Source organism: Trichosurus vulpecula, chromosome 4 (genome assembly GCF_011100635.1).
Source record: "Trichosurus vulpecula isolate mTriVul1 chromosome 4, mTriVul1.pri, whole genome shotgun sequence".
Taxonomy (NCBI): Eukaryota; Metazoa; Chordata; class Mammalia; order Diprotodontia; family Phalangeridae; genus Trichosurus; species Trichosurus vulpecula.
Window position 1 is genome coordinate 431,937,504 of NC_050576.1, and position 14,063 is coordinate 431,951,566.

The window sequence follows — 14,063 nt, forward strand, 5'->3', positions numbered from 1 at the left end:
TGAGTTTGTTTTCTACTGTATATTTAAAAAGAAACTGCCTTTGAAGCGGTTTGTGAATGTGGTCTTGTTTTTGGTGGGTGGAGAGGATGGGAACAGGAGAGGCTAAGGAGAAGCTAGTGGAGGAAGGGGAAGTAGCTCCTAAGGGTCATAGACTGAGTTCTAAGTCCTGCCCAGGAAGCTTGGACGACATCAGCATTCCCCACTCACTAACCTCTGGGGTGCCTCCCAACGTCCATCCATCGACTAAAAAACATTACCCCCTCCTGTGTGGTGTGCACTATGCTGGTGGAGGAGGGTGGGCTAGAGCAACCAGAGATACACAAGACCCTGACCCCAACGAGCCTGAACATGGAGAGGAGAGACCCGACCTTGGCAAATGAAACATGAACGGACAGCCCCACTGTCATCATTTATTAAGCAGCTACTGCGTGCCTGGCCAGGCACCGGGGGGCAGAGACAAAGGCTGAGCAATTTCTCCCTTCAAGAAGCCGACATTTTACTTGGATGGTCCAAGAGAGCCGATGCTTGAACGACACACAAAGGACCAGAAATGCTACAGGATTCAATTTCAATTCAACGAGTATTAAGTCCCTACTATGTGCCAGGCCCTGTGCCAGGCACCAGGGATATAAAGAGAGAAAACAAAATAGTCCCTGCTCTCATTGAGCCTACCTTCTATGGGGGGAGGAGAAATAACCTGTTTATCAAACACTGAGGGCTCAGGGAAGGCATGGGTTCTAGAGCCGAGCCTCCAAGGGAGCTAGAGGTGCCAGGAGGCGGAGAGCCGGAGGGGGAGTATCGTCGGCATGGAGGACGGACCAGTTTGCCTGGGACACAGAAGGAGTGGGGGAGGAATGAAATCAGTCAATTAAATAGGGCCTGATCTAGGGTAGGGGCCATTATCACCTCATTGGATGAGTGTGTGATGTGTGCCACAACAGTCCTGACAGGGACTATCATTGTCATCCCCGTGTTAAAGATGAGGAAGTTGATGCCAACCAAGGCTCAGAGACTTGCCAGGTCACACAGCTTGTAAGTGTCTGAGGCTGGCTTTGAACTTGGCTCTTCTGCTCAATCCAGCCTCTGTCCACTGTACCAGCTAGCTGCCTGTGCCCAAGGTTCAGCAGCTTTTATGGCAAAGCCAGCTCTCTGAACTCTAGGTTCAGAAGTCCTTCCTGAGCCCCGGTGACCTCACCTCTAAAATGGAGATTACACTCCTCAGAGTGCCTCCAAGGGCTTTGCAAGCCTGGTAGGCAGTCCGGCCCATGGCAAGGCCAGTCCCTATCAGTGCTCTCATTACCTCTGCCAGGAAAGGGCCCTGGGGGGCTGGTGAAATGAAGACTCTCCCGGTCCCTTTGCCCCAGACCCAGGGCCTCCCCTCGATTTTTGGGCAGGGAGGCTCGAGTGCCTGGGTGGTCGGCACAGTTGGGGCAGATAAAGAGTCTGGCTTCTTGTCTTGCCCAGATTGGAATTGGCAGCCCCTTCTCAGCTGGGGGCCCAGGCCTCCAGGGCGAGGGGGCCAAGGAAGCCTGGCTGTTGAGTGCCTTTGGCAGAAAACAGCCCCCTCCCTGGAACAGTGAGACTGGAGGCAGGGGTGTGGAGGTGGAGGTGCGAGGCAGTTATCAGCCTGCTAGTGGCTTCCTGTTGGAGGGCTCCCCCGGTGGGGCTGGGCCAAGCTGCCTCCTCACATTTTCCACTCTATTTTATTCATCTTGGGGAGAACATGTCATTGCCTCCCCCCTGCCCCAGGGCTGCAGTGAGCAGGGGAGAGGGGAGGAGGGGTGGACCGGCTCTCCTGTGCTCACACACTCATCCAAACATACACACTCATTTGCACTCATACATACACTCATCCATCTATACATACCTACAAGCTCCCTGTACAGACAGACACACACCTTTGCACAGACACACGCGTCAGGATGTCCTCATGTGCAGAGACACCAACAATCCCATACCCAGGCACATCTACTTAGCCATACACAGACACAGACACACACTCTTACGTATGTACCCACAGGCAGACGCATACATGTACTCATATATACATGTATAGGGAGGCATAGAAAGCCTATGTTTGGGAGGCATACACACACACACATACTCCTGTGCCCAGACACGCCTACCCACAATTGTATACACACTCTGGGTCCCAGATACACACACCCACACCCAAACCGACACCCTCTTGTCTTGTCTCCTCCCCTCCACTCCTAAGCCCACACTAACCCACAACAATGTGTACTTTTGTGCTCACAGGCCCTCCCCTCCCTCCTGTGGCCAGACTCACAGTTACTCACACACACACACAAGCACACATACCACTAGTCTTAGACACACACACATAAAGACACACACACAGTTACTCACACACACAGGCACACATACCACTAGTCCTAGACACACACACATACAGACTCACACACACACACACACACACACACACACACACATATAAGGAAGCAACTCTCCACAACTGCTCAGCCAGAAGCTCCTGTCCTCAGGCCAGGCACAGAGACTGCTGGGGCAGGCTCTGTGGTTAAGCCAGGGCATCGCTCTGATTCTCTGCCCTGATGCCCTGGAAGAAGGGAAGTCTGAGGCCCCAGAGAGGTGGGGACAGAGGAGAAGGCAAGGCCATTAAGGGAAAGGACATGGGTGTGGCTGGCTGGGGGCCACAAAGAAGGGACCAGAGAGGCTGTCCCGTTCAGACCCCTCCTGTTTTAGAGGATGACCCCGAGGCTCAGAGAGGGCCAGGGATTGACATGAGGTCTCGTGGGTGCTCAGTTCCTGGCTTTGGCCCCCACTTCTACCACTGGTGAGCTGTGGTGCCTGGGCAAGTTCTCTTCCCCTGCAGGCCTCAGTTTCCCTGTCTGTAAAGTGGAGGGTGATCATGGGCTCATTGACTTGGAGCTGGAAGGGGCCTTATAAATCAAGAGGCTCAAGGTCCTCATTTTACAGAGGAGGAAATTGAGTCACAGAGAGGTGGAGAGACTTGTGCAGTGTCTGAGGTGGGATCTGAACTCGAGTCTTTCGACTCCAGGCCCAGGTCTCTTTTAGCTCCATGGTGCTATGCGATGTGATCCAGGGTGGCTGGACGCCCACTCCACACCTAATTCCTCTCATTCTGCTGGATGGTTTGTCTTCTCTGGGCCAGGAGGCTGGGCAGCTGTCTAACCCTCACCGTGTAGACTCCTCTCCCACAGCTCCCCAGTCCATCCATGCCATCCTATCCAGCTCAATGGCTTACACAGTGGATGTCAGTCAGGACCCAAGGGGATCACGGCTAGGAATCTTTAGAAGAAATTCAGTAGAGTTCAATGAAAAGTCTTGCACAGGGGTACAAATTATCAGCTTTGCCAAAACAAGATGAGGCGGCATGGATGGACAGCAGCTGTTCTGAAAAAAATCTAAGGGTCTCAGTGGACCTCATTATAAATCAGTAATGGGATTTGTCAGTCAGAATCAGTGCCATCCTGGGCTGCATCAAGAGGAGCTGGAGCTTCCGGGATCAGGGAGGTGATCACTCCGTTGTCCTCTGCCCTTGTCAGACTTCATCTGGAGTCTTGTGCTCAGTTCTGGGCACTCCAGCTTAAGGAGAGTGACCAACACGGTGAAGGGGCTGGAGTCCCATGAGATTGGAGGGCCGGACGAATGACACGGCATTATCTGGAAGAGAAGATGGGGAGGGAGGGGCTTTGAGAGCCATCTTTGAGGGTCTGAAGAGCTGCTTTTGGAAAGCAGGGTGAAGAGAGAAGGAAGCAGGAGGGGCCAGAGGAAGAGGGGGCCGGGGGAGGGGGCGGGGCTTGGGATGTCCTTAACCCTTCTTGTCACTCACACTGCAGAGTCCCAAGGCTCTGAATGACAAGGCTCGTCTTTGCCCAACTTTGTGGTTTACAGACACTTAGTAGCTGTGTGACCCTGGGTGTGTTGGCAACCAAAAATGGGCTCCTTAGCACTTAGTCAACAGGTGCCCTTGAATAGTTTGGCTTTTTCCCCTGAACTAACTGAATGCCGTCTGTATGTTGGATTGGAGTGAGCTTGTTGGCCCCTTCACCTTGCTTCCCTTGGTTAAGCAGATTGAAAGAACCTGTGCTTTCCCCGGCGTACCTTACACCCCTGCAGAAGCTGCTAGCCAGATGGTTAAAAACAGCTTCTGTTGGAGCCAGAGACAGCTACAGCTACAGCTGAAGCTGAAGCAGGAGCTGCCGGTAGCAGAGCTGACCTACGTGAGGATTGAGGAGTGCTGAGCAAGGACTTGAGGCCAGTGGGTAATCTTTTTACCATAGAGGGGAAGCATGTATATGATTTTGCTTTATACCATCATGCTTCTCTGTGGCCTCCTGGTTACTCTTGTGAGGCGGACTTATTGGGCCTGGAGGCTTGTGATCAATATATCAAAAAGGGGATGCTGGTTTGTGGGCTTGTTACTGTGGAGCTTAAATATATGCTTTGATTCTTCTGTCTCCTACTTTGAGAATTCCTTATATCCGGCAGTTCCAAACATTTCAGACATATATATGATCCTCTTTGAAATTATAAACTCTGCCCTCATAATACACTGGGCAAGTCACATGACCCTGTTTACCTCAGTTTCCTCATCTGTAAAATGAGCTGGAGAAGGAAGTGACAAAGCACTCCAGGATCTCTGCCAAGAAAACCTGATAAGGGGTCATGAAGAGTCAGACGTGACTGAAAAGACTCAACAACAAAAATGATTTACAGAATGCATTCCCTACGACATCATCATGAGAGAGATGCAATGAATATTATTAATAGATGAGAGATCTGAGGTTCAAGGGTGTTAGCCTAGCCCAGGCTTACACAGCTGGCTTCTCTGCCAGTGTTCTTGGCTGGTCTTGAGATACAATTGATCAGTCAATCAATCAATCAAGCCTTTTTATGCTTCTACTATGTGTCAAACACTGAGCTAGTCTCTGAGGACACAAAGACAGAAGGAAAAACAGCCCCTGCCCTTAAGGAGCTTACATTCTGTGGGGGAAAACAACAGGTATCTATGTCACTGTTTGCCAGGAGGAGAGTGGCTGTACAAGCTACTCCTGCTGCTACCGAGGGAAAGAACCAAGCCATCAGCGGGAAGACTTGGCATCTTCTCCATATCTGGCTCTGGATGGCTCTGGCAGAGTTCTGAAAGGATGAGAGCAGCTCCATGTACACTCGAAGCCTCAAATGGCTCTGCATTCTCATTGATTTGGGAGCTCCCTCCTTTGGGGCGCATCACTGCCCATCCATGCTTGTCCATCTCTGTGGTCCATGTCCTCCCCTGGATCCTCCATAGGCTGAAGGCCTCCCTTTCTCCCGACATTGTGAGGGTACCAGGTGAGTACCCGGGCTGTCTACCTCACCCTGGTTACGTGATCACTGTAAGTTCCTTCCTTGACAGTGTCCTTTTGTCTGGTTCTTCTTAGGAGCTCTTCGTTGGTTCTATGATGTGGCCTGCTCCTACCCACCTTTCTCCCATCTTCCCACTGTGCCTTGTGCGATGTTCATCTTTGGTCCTTCAGAGGCGGGAGTATTTTAGGTCTCACTGCCATATTAAATACTAAAATGTTGATTTTGGAAAGATGGGCCTTTGTCCTTGAGAGTAACAAAGCTTTGAAATTTCCCAAAGACAATACAGTCCGTTCTCCTTCTCAACTCTTAGCCCAGTTCGTTGTCTATCTGTACTGTCTGCCTCAGATCAATACACTGCTGGGAAGCTCTATAGAGCTTGGGAGAAAGTTCAGAAGGGAAATAACCCAGCAAGACTGACCAAGTGGATGCATGTTGACATCTGGGCAATAGCTATTCTTCATCCTCTTGGTCTTTCTTGTGTGGATGGTCAGGCCAAATGCCTCTGAATGGGCCCAGAACTTTTCTGGAACCTCTGTAATGTCTTGGGGCTTGATATGATCAACGGAGTGCCACCTGCAAATGGAGCAGAGCTAGCTGTAGGTGTCCTGCTAATACTGCTCTCAGAGCCAGAAAAATGGAAAGAAAGCCTCAGCCATAGTCCTGACTTGATTCTTTCCCCTCTGAACATTATCCCTTGCTTATCAGATGGCACAAATAGGTGTCCTATGGCTCATGCTTTTGTGACTGCCAAAGGGCATTGTGCACCATGCTAGGGGCCAAAGGTGGGCCTGAGGGGTTGGGGAGCAGCAGACGCCTTTAAAGAAAACCAGCTTGGGGATGTGTGGTCAGACCCGCCCAAAGGTCTAGGTCCCCCAGACCTAGACAAATGGCAGTTTGATGCTGGGTCTGGGCCAGGGGACTCAGGGTATGAGACAGCAACGAGTCACTTCTACCAGGGACATTTCAATGCCCTTGGGAACAAGGCCAGAGAGCAGAAGCACTTTCGTTTGGTGGGTAGAGGCAGAATTTGGCTGCTGCTCTTCCTCTCCAGCTGGGTCGTAAGCCATTGCACAATAGGGAACGTTGGATGTGAGTGATAGCAGATCCATCCGCAGGGTGCTGGGAGGCTGACTCTGGGAGAGGAGTTCGGATTCTCTCCTACAGGAGACAGGGAGATAGGGAAGACTTCTGAGTAGGAAGGGGAGAGAGGTGGCCAGACCTGTGCTTTTGGACTGGAGCGAGGAGAGCTGAAGAAGTGGGATGTTTGGAGGAGGGGCAGGTTTAAGTGTGACTTGCGATCAAGGCAATTCAAGCACTTTGTGAGCACCTACCAATTGTAAGGGACTGCAGGAGGAGGAGCTTTTAAAAACCAAAACATCAAGACATCGTCTTCCCAGACACAGCCATGCAGTTACTCACAGGCACAGAAAGACGCACCCAAACACGCCCAGATGAACACGGGACACACGGAGGCCACAGGGGAAGGGATTTCGAGGTTGTTAGACAAACACTGCTTCCACCTTCCAGCCTGAGCCAAAGCTCTTGGGTGATCTAATGTCACAAGAAGCGTGAGGATTGAGGGCAAACCCGGCTCTGGATGGGAGCCAGAGGAGGATCAGAGCTCGATGCCCATGCTGCTCCCGGGGCCAGTGCCCTCAGCTCTTGATTCTGTAAAATGGGGATTTGGTCCCTTCCAGCTCTAAATCTACGCACCTAAAAGTGACGGATGAATAGCTAGATGTGGGAACGTTTGTCTGACAATCATATCTTAGGAAAGGAGGCTCATTTCTTGGTGCTGGACTCAGGATGGAGCCTCCCTCTTTATTTCGGTGGGGGATGATTCATGGAGGAGTCACATGACTTATTCAGGCTATCCCACCAAGTCATCAGATTTGCTGGTCCTAAACCATGGCCCTTTGTTTACTCTGTGGGATTCTTCCCCAGATTTCTAAACAGGGGGGAAGCTTCTAAATCTAAGAACTCTGGAGAGGTTATGGGGAAGCATTTACATCTACCTGACAGTGACTGGAACTAATTTTTCTCCTTTTGGGTCCATCAGACCAGGTAAGAGGGCAAAGGTGTAACTAAAGTGAGGTGACTGGGGCTCTGTCTAGGGGTGCTGATTCTAGAGGACACAGAACATTGACAGTCCTTCAGCATCATAGAAACAACAAAGCACAGTTATCACTTGGTTCTCAAAAATCATTGGGTAAAATAGTGAGCTGCCAGATGGTGGGAGGAGTTCTCTCTCTGCTCTCCCCTGCTCCCTCCACTCACCGTCTCCCAAGCAGCTTCTGCCTTGCTCTGGTGTTCTGGAGTCTTTACACGGACTCTACGGGACCCACAGGACCCTTCCATCCTACCCCCTCTCCCTAGAGTCCCACAGCTTGCTCCAAACTAGGTTAGGCTACATCATCTTGGAGGGTCTTGCCAACCTGGAACGGCTTCCAGTATAGACCAGGATGACAGCTGAGTCTGCTGCCTGAGGTTCCAGCCCAGCTAGCTTTGGAATGGCTGCAGTGACAGACATTGGGGCCACAGTGACTCACAGTCACCACTTACAAGATAATCATAAATCATTGTGCCCATAATGGAGAAGTCCCAGGTCCTTAAGTTAAGAAGGCGACGTATGTCCTACATGCCACCTGGTCTAGTTATAGGGGGCAGACCTGCCAATGTGGTGAGATGAGAGCAGCTCTAGAAGAGATCTGACAGATGGGGAAGCTGAGGCCTAGCCCAGGTGGCACTTCCTCCTTAAAGCTTTTTCTTATATCACCAGTTCACTGAATTAAAATTGTAGGATTTCAGAAAAGGAAAGGAGCTCATTGTCACTGCAGGCAAACTCCTAGCAACAAGAATCCCCACCTCAACATCCCCATGAAGTGGACAGTCTTCTAGCCTCTACTTGGAGACATCTAGGGACAGGGAGCTCACTAACTTCCAACAGAACCTATTCCATTTTGGGAAAGCTCCAATTTTGGAGATTTTCCTGCCATCTGATCTGAACTGGACCCTGAAACTTCTACCCATTGCTTCTGGTTCTTCCCTTTGGGGCCAACGGTGTCCAATCCCTCTCTGACATGGTAGCCCTTCATATGCTTGAAGATAGCCACCACAACCCCACCATGCCTCATTTTCTTCAGGTTAAAATATTCACTGTCCCTTCCATCTTTCCATGGCATGAACCTGAGGCCCTTCAAGTCAACCAATCAATTGGTAAACATTTATTAAGTGCCTACTGTGTGCCAGTCAACAAGTATTTATTAAACCCTTAACAGGTGATATGCTAAAGGCTGGGAACACAGATACAGGCAGAAAGAAAGTCAGTCTTGCCCTCGAGGAGCTTATATTCTAGTGGAAGAAGACAACATATGAGCTGAAGAGTGTGTATGTGTGTGGTGATGGTGGTCCAGGTGGTGGGGAAATCAACCCTGGGGGTGTGGTAGGAAAAGCTGGGAGAATCAGGAGCAGACCCCAGAGAGGAGGAGGACATGCAGCTGCCTTAATTGTCTTCCTCCGGACACTGACGTCCTTCCTAAAATACAGTGCCCAGAACTAGACACAAAATTCCTGGTGTGGTCTAACTGGGTCCAGAGTACCAGGGGCTTGTCCACTCCCTAGAGGCAGCTGGGGAGTGCCATAGTGCACAGAGTGATGGGCCTGGAGTCAAGAAGATCTGAGTTCAAATCCAGCATCAGGCACTTTCTAGTGGTGTGACCCTGGGCAAGACACTTAATCTCTGTTTGTCTCCATCCCACTTGGGAAGGAAATGGCAAACCACTCCACTATGTTCGCCAAGAAAACCCCACAGACAGTATTGGCATGTTATGGTCTATGGGATCATGAAGGGTCAGACACGACTGAATCACAATAGAGATTTAGCCCAACGTGCTAGCCTGTTGCTTCCTTTGGTTCTTTGTCCCCTGGATCCCCAGTGCCTAGCACAGTGCTTGGGGCTCATTGACTGATTGAAGGTCTTCTGGGATCCTGCTGCTTTCCTGCAGCCCGTGAGCCCCTAGCTCTGGGCCATCTGCCACCTCGGCTTTCATTTGTGTCATGGGTATCTGGTTCTCTCCTCTGCTCAGTTTTCTTTGTAGTTACCTGCATCCCTGCTCTTCAAGGCTGGGGGCTGGCTTGGTTTTCTCTTGGGATCCCTGGTGTGACAGCAGAGTGCCTGGGCCAGGGTAGGTGCTCAGGGGATGGAAGATGAAATGAATGGGGACCTTGGCAGCCTGCCCAAGGTCACAGGGCAGAGCTGGATGCCCCAGCTGGCCACAAAGCTCCCTCAAAGGTGACAGATGTAGAGAACAAAGCTCCCAGGAGGCAGGAAGCCAGGCGGCCTGTCCTGCCCCCTCCCCCAGGCCCCTACCCCTGCCTGCCCCCTGTGGTGAGTGTGGTTGTTCAGGCTCACAGTCTGCCAGTTCTTGTAACTGCTTCCGTCCACTGATGTGGACGTGGACGTGAATGTGCAGAGGTTGCCTCCAATCATGGTAAAAAGCTACCTATGTCCTTAAAAAAAAAGAAAAAAAGCCTCTTGAAGGTTCTGCTACTGGCTCCTGGTCTTCCACCCTGCCTGAGCTGGAGAGTCAGGGGAGGGAGAGAAGAGGAAGCCTTGGCCGGCCCCTGTTTCCCCTCCAGCCTCTGCTGGTGTCCAAGCTGGAGGTCAGGCAGGCTTTCCTGGGCTTCCTACAGGTTCATAGGCTCATAACTCTAGAGCCGGAAGGGACCTCAGAGGCCATCTCATCTAACCTGCTCAGTGACCTCTGGCAAGAAAGCAGTGGGGTCACAGAGGGTAGGAGGGCTCTCTGTCACTGACCAAACCAAGAGTCAATAAAGCCAGGAGTGAGACTGGTTATGGGGCAGGCCTGGGTGAGCATCCAGCTGGGAGTGTCTGAAGGCTGCCCAGCCCAAGGATTCTGAGGTTGTCCTTGGTCCAGCTCAGCTGATCTCCCTGATGGGATGGGAAAGTGAAGGCCACCTCTGCTTATCTTGAGTGGGTAGCAGCTGTGTTATGGAAAGAAAGCTGTTCCTTAGGTTCAGTTGGGCCTTCGATTCAATTCAACTAATACATATTAATGACAGACCATGTGATCAAATAGAAAAATGGATGCAAAAAACGTTGCCAACCTTAGAGAGCTATGCAAATATTTGTTATTATTGTAATATTATTGCTATATAGGGCAGGCTTACACACGTGTACACACGTGACTGCCACTTGTGCTAATTTTGGCCTAACAATTAACACCAAGAAAACACAGATGCTCCACCAGCCAGCATCACACAATCCATATTTGGAACCATCAGTTATAGTGAATGGAGAAATTTTGAAGACTGTGTATAAATTTACTTACTCTGGCAGTATACTTTCCAGGGATGTCCACATAGATGATGAGGTTGATGCACACGTTACCAGAGTTAGCTCAGTGTTGGGGAGGCTCCAAAAGAAAGTATGAGAGAGAAGAGGTATTAGACTGATGACCAAACGTGAGGTCTGTAGAGCCGTTGTGTTGACCTCCTTGCTGTATGCTTGTGAAACCTGGATGGTCTACCAGTGCCATCCCAGGAAACTGAATCACTTCCATTTGAATTGTCTTAGGAAGATTCTGAAGATCCCCCAGCAGGATAAGGTGCCAGACACTGAAGTTCTTTCTCGAGCTGGACTGCCAAGCATTCAGACTCTTACTGCAGAGAGCACAACTCCAATGGGCTGGCCATGTTCGAATGCCCAATGCATGTTTACCTAAAAGACTATTTTATGGGGAATTAGCACGAGGTAAGTGCTCACACAGAGGTCAGAAGGAGAGATGCAAGGACACTCTTAAGGTCTCTTTGAAGAACTTTAGTATCAGTTATGAGGCACGAGAGACACTGGCACAGGACTGCCCAGAATGAAGTAGAACCTCAGTAGCTCAAAAGAGATGGGAGAGGAAATGTGCAGATCCAGAGACGTCTCCATTCCCAATGTTCATACGGACTGTTTGTGCCCGACCTGCGGTAGAGCCCTTCAAGCTAGTATTGGCCTGATAGGCCACAGCTGAACACTCTGTACCTTGACCCCAACATCGTGACGTCATTTTGGTCCTCTTTGAGTATGAAGGACAAACAACAGCAGCATGTTATCGTTATTATTACTACTATGGTAGGGTAATCTGACACGCACAGGAGAAAGGTCGATAATACCATTAGGTCATGGAGAGATGAGGACTTTGCTTGTGGATGTTGGCTTTATTTATGGTGCCTTTCCATCTCTAACTCTTTGGAGAGTCGATAGTAGTCAATAAACATTTGTTAAGCATCTATTATGTGTCAGGCACTGTGCTGAGCACCGGGGATACAAAGAAAGGCGTAAGACAGTCCCTGCTCTCAAGGAGCTCACAGAAAAGGACTTTTGGGGTTGAGAATCTGGGCAATGAAGCCCTAAAGGCGAGGGACAAGGGGCAATTTGTCTGGAGGGCAGCCTCTAAAACAGGTGCTCACCAGGTATAGTCCAACTTCTGGCTATTAAACAGGAAGCCATAAGGAATTATGCCCCTGTGTAAGATGGAAGTTTCTGACAGGAACACCATCCTTGGTGGTCAGGAAATACCGGCGGAAAATTGGTTTAAGCCTGAAAGAACTAGTTGGTTGAAGATGGCTTTGCTCAGAGTTCCACAAAGTTTGGCCCCTGAAATCAGCAGTCTCTATTTGGAAAGTCCTTTGTAGCCAAGGCTGTGAGAAATAGGCAGACCCTCCTCACAGAAAAGCTTGGTGTGTGAGGAAGTTCTCCTTTCTAAAAGAACTAGAGTAGGGAAAGCCCAAGAGCTTTAAGCTAAACGACAGACACCAGAATCTACTCTTCCTCCTATAAGGCAGAGAAAGAGAAATGCTGAGAAGAGTCTGTGGGGAAGATAGTTTGAGGAAATATTGTAATTCTATAACTGCAGCTGAAGCTCAAGGCTGCAAGCAGAGAAAAGCTCCACAGCCTAGTACCCAGGGGAGTTATGGTGGACAATGACCAGCACTGACCAGTGGACCGGCAGAACATTTAGCAGTAGCCCCCTGAGAATGGTGGGGCCAGCACAGCAGTACCATGGAGGCACAAAACAACCACCCTTCCTCATTGGAGGTGTGAGTTTCCCTTCCATTGTGTGAGCTTCCATTCCTAGCCTGACATTCCCTATTTGTGTGCACATCCATGCACATGCCCTGGATGCACAGTTTTCCTAGATGTACACCTTTCCATGTGTATTCCCCACTTGTGTCTACATTTCCCACTGTTGGGTATGTGTATTTGTGCTATTTTTAATTATTCTCTTTAGTAAATGCCATTTCTTTGAACTAATTGTGTCTGGAGAATTATTAAAAGTAAACACACTAGTAGGGGCTTGTGAGCTCTAGTCTTTAATAGATGGAAGCCCATAAAGTAGAGGATGGTATGATCTTATCTGTGGAGGCTACTGTGAAAATTGGGGAATGGCCTTCTTCCTCCTCTTCCTCCTTCTCTTCTTCTTCTTCTTCCTCCTCTTCCTTCTTCCTCCTCCTCCTTCCTCCTCCTCCTCCTCCTCTTCTTTTTCTCCTTCTTCCTCCTCTTCCTCTTACTTCTGCTCTTCCTTCTCCTCGTCCTCTTCTTCTTCTTCTTCCTCCTTCCTCCTCCTCTTTCTTCTTCCTCTCCTCCTCCTCCTCTTCTTCTTCCTCCTTCCTCCTCCTCCTCTTCCTCTTCCTTCTTCTCTTCCTCCTCCTCCTCTTCCTCCTCCTTCTTCCTCTCCTGTTCCTCCTCCTCCTCCTCTTCTTCTTCCTCCTCCTCCTCTTCTTCTTCATCCTCCTCCTCTTCCTTCTTCTCTTCCTCCTCCTCTTCTTCTCCTTCTTTCTCCTTCCTCCTCCTCCTCTTCCTCCTCTTCTTCCTCTTATAGGTGCTGAGATCACAAAAATAAAAAAAAACATAGTGTTCCTTCCCTCAAGGATTCCCTGTTGGGGATGACAAGATATAATGTACCTAGATGAGTCAATATGGGATAATTCAAGGAGGAAGGAAGTACCAAAAACTGGGGGGGGGATGTGGGGGGACTTCGGGTGGGAGAAATGATTCCTGAGAGCAGCCTTGGGGGACATTGAGGACCCAGGCCAGAATTTCTTGCCAGAGAGGCTTCTGAGTACCACGACAGCTCAGTCAAACTTGTGGGGTGGGTTTCTCGTCTTGCCGAGTGGCCAGAGTGTGACTATGCCTCAAAGAAAGCCGGACAAGAGGCTGCCTCCTTATGTTACCAGTGGGAAGTAGGAAAGGCAGATGTTGTTCATGATGGGGGCCCTGTTTCTTTTCCTAATAGCCCAGAGCTGAGACTCTTTCGACACAGTTTCCTGTACCCATGAGTGTAGGGACGGTGAAGCTGCTGGGGCTTCAGAAAGTTTCCAGTGTCACCTGCTCTGCTGGGAAGAGGAGGCAAGAACATCTGTCTGGGCCGGCGGGGATGGACAGCGAATGAGAGAGAGTGTGGAACTGGGGGTGGCTCTTGGGTGAGGAGAGAATGGAAAAGGAGACGAAGCACTTTCGGTTCCGCTAGATACTGATGGGAAAGTCCCCTGGGCCCAGAAGAACCAACAACAACAATAACAGAAAAAGTCAGCCAGCGAGTCTAGCCTGCTGCCCTTTTCATGATCCCCAAATGAAACTGCCTTGAAAGGGCTTAGGAAGCTGTGAGCTTCACTGAGAGCAGGGGCAATGGAGCGCCGGGCTG

General features: G+C 50.1%; 1 protein-coding gene across 1 annotated transcript in view; it reads left to right on the forward strand.

Moving 5' to 3' along the window:
* Positions 1-806: 806 nt before the first annotated feature.
* The window catches only part of MROH2A (maestro heat like repeat family member 2A), an 84,077-nt gene continuing 70,820 nt past the window's right edge, over positions 807-14,063 (forward strand). The window contains exons 1-5 of the mRNA XM_036755840.1: positions 807-821; positions 1,465-1,660; positions 2,725-2,815; positions 5,297-5,381; positions 6,126-6,362. Coding sequence (XP_036611735.1) covers positions 807-821; positions 1,465-1,660; positions 2,725-2,815; positions 5,297-5,381; positions 6,126-6,362 — 624 coding nt within the window. The remainder of the gene's footprint in view (positions 822-1,464; positions 1,661-2,724; positions 2,816-5,296; positions 5,382-6,125; positions 6,363-14,063) is intronic.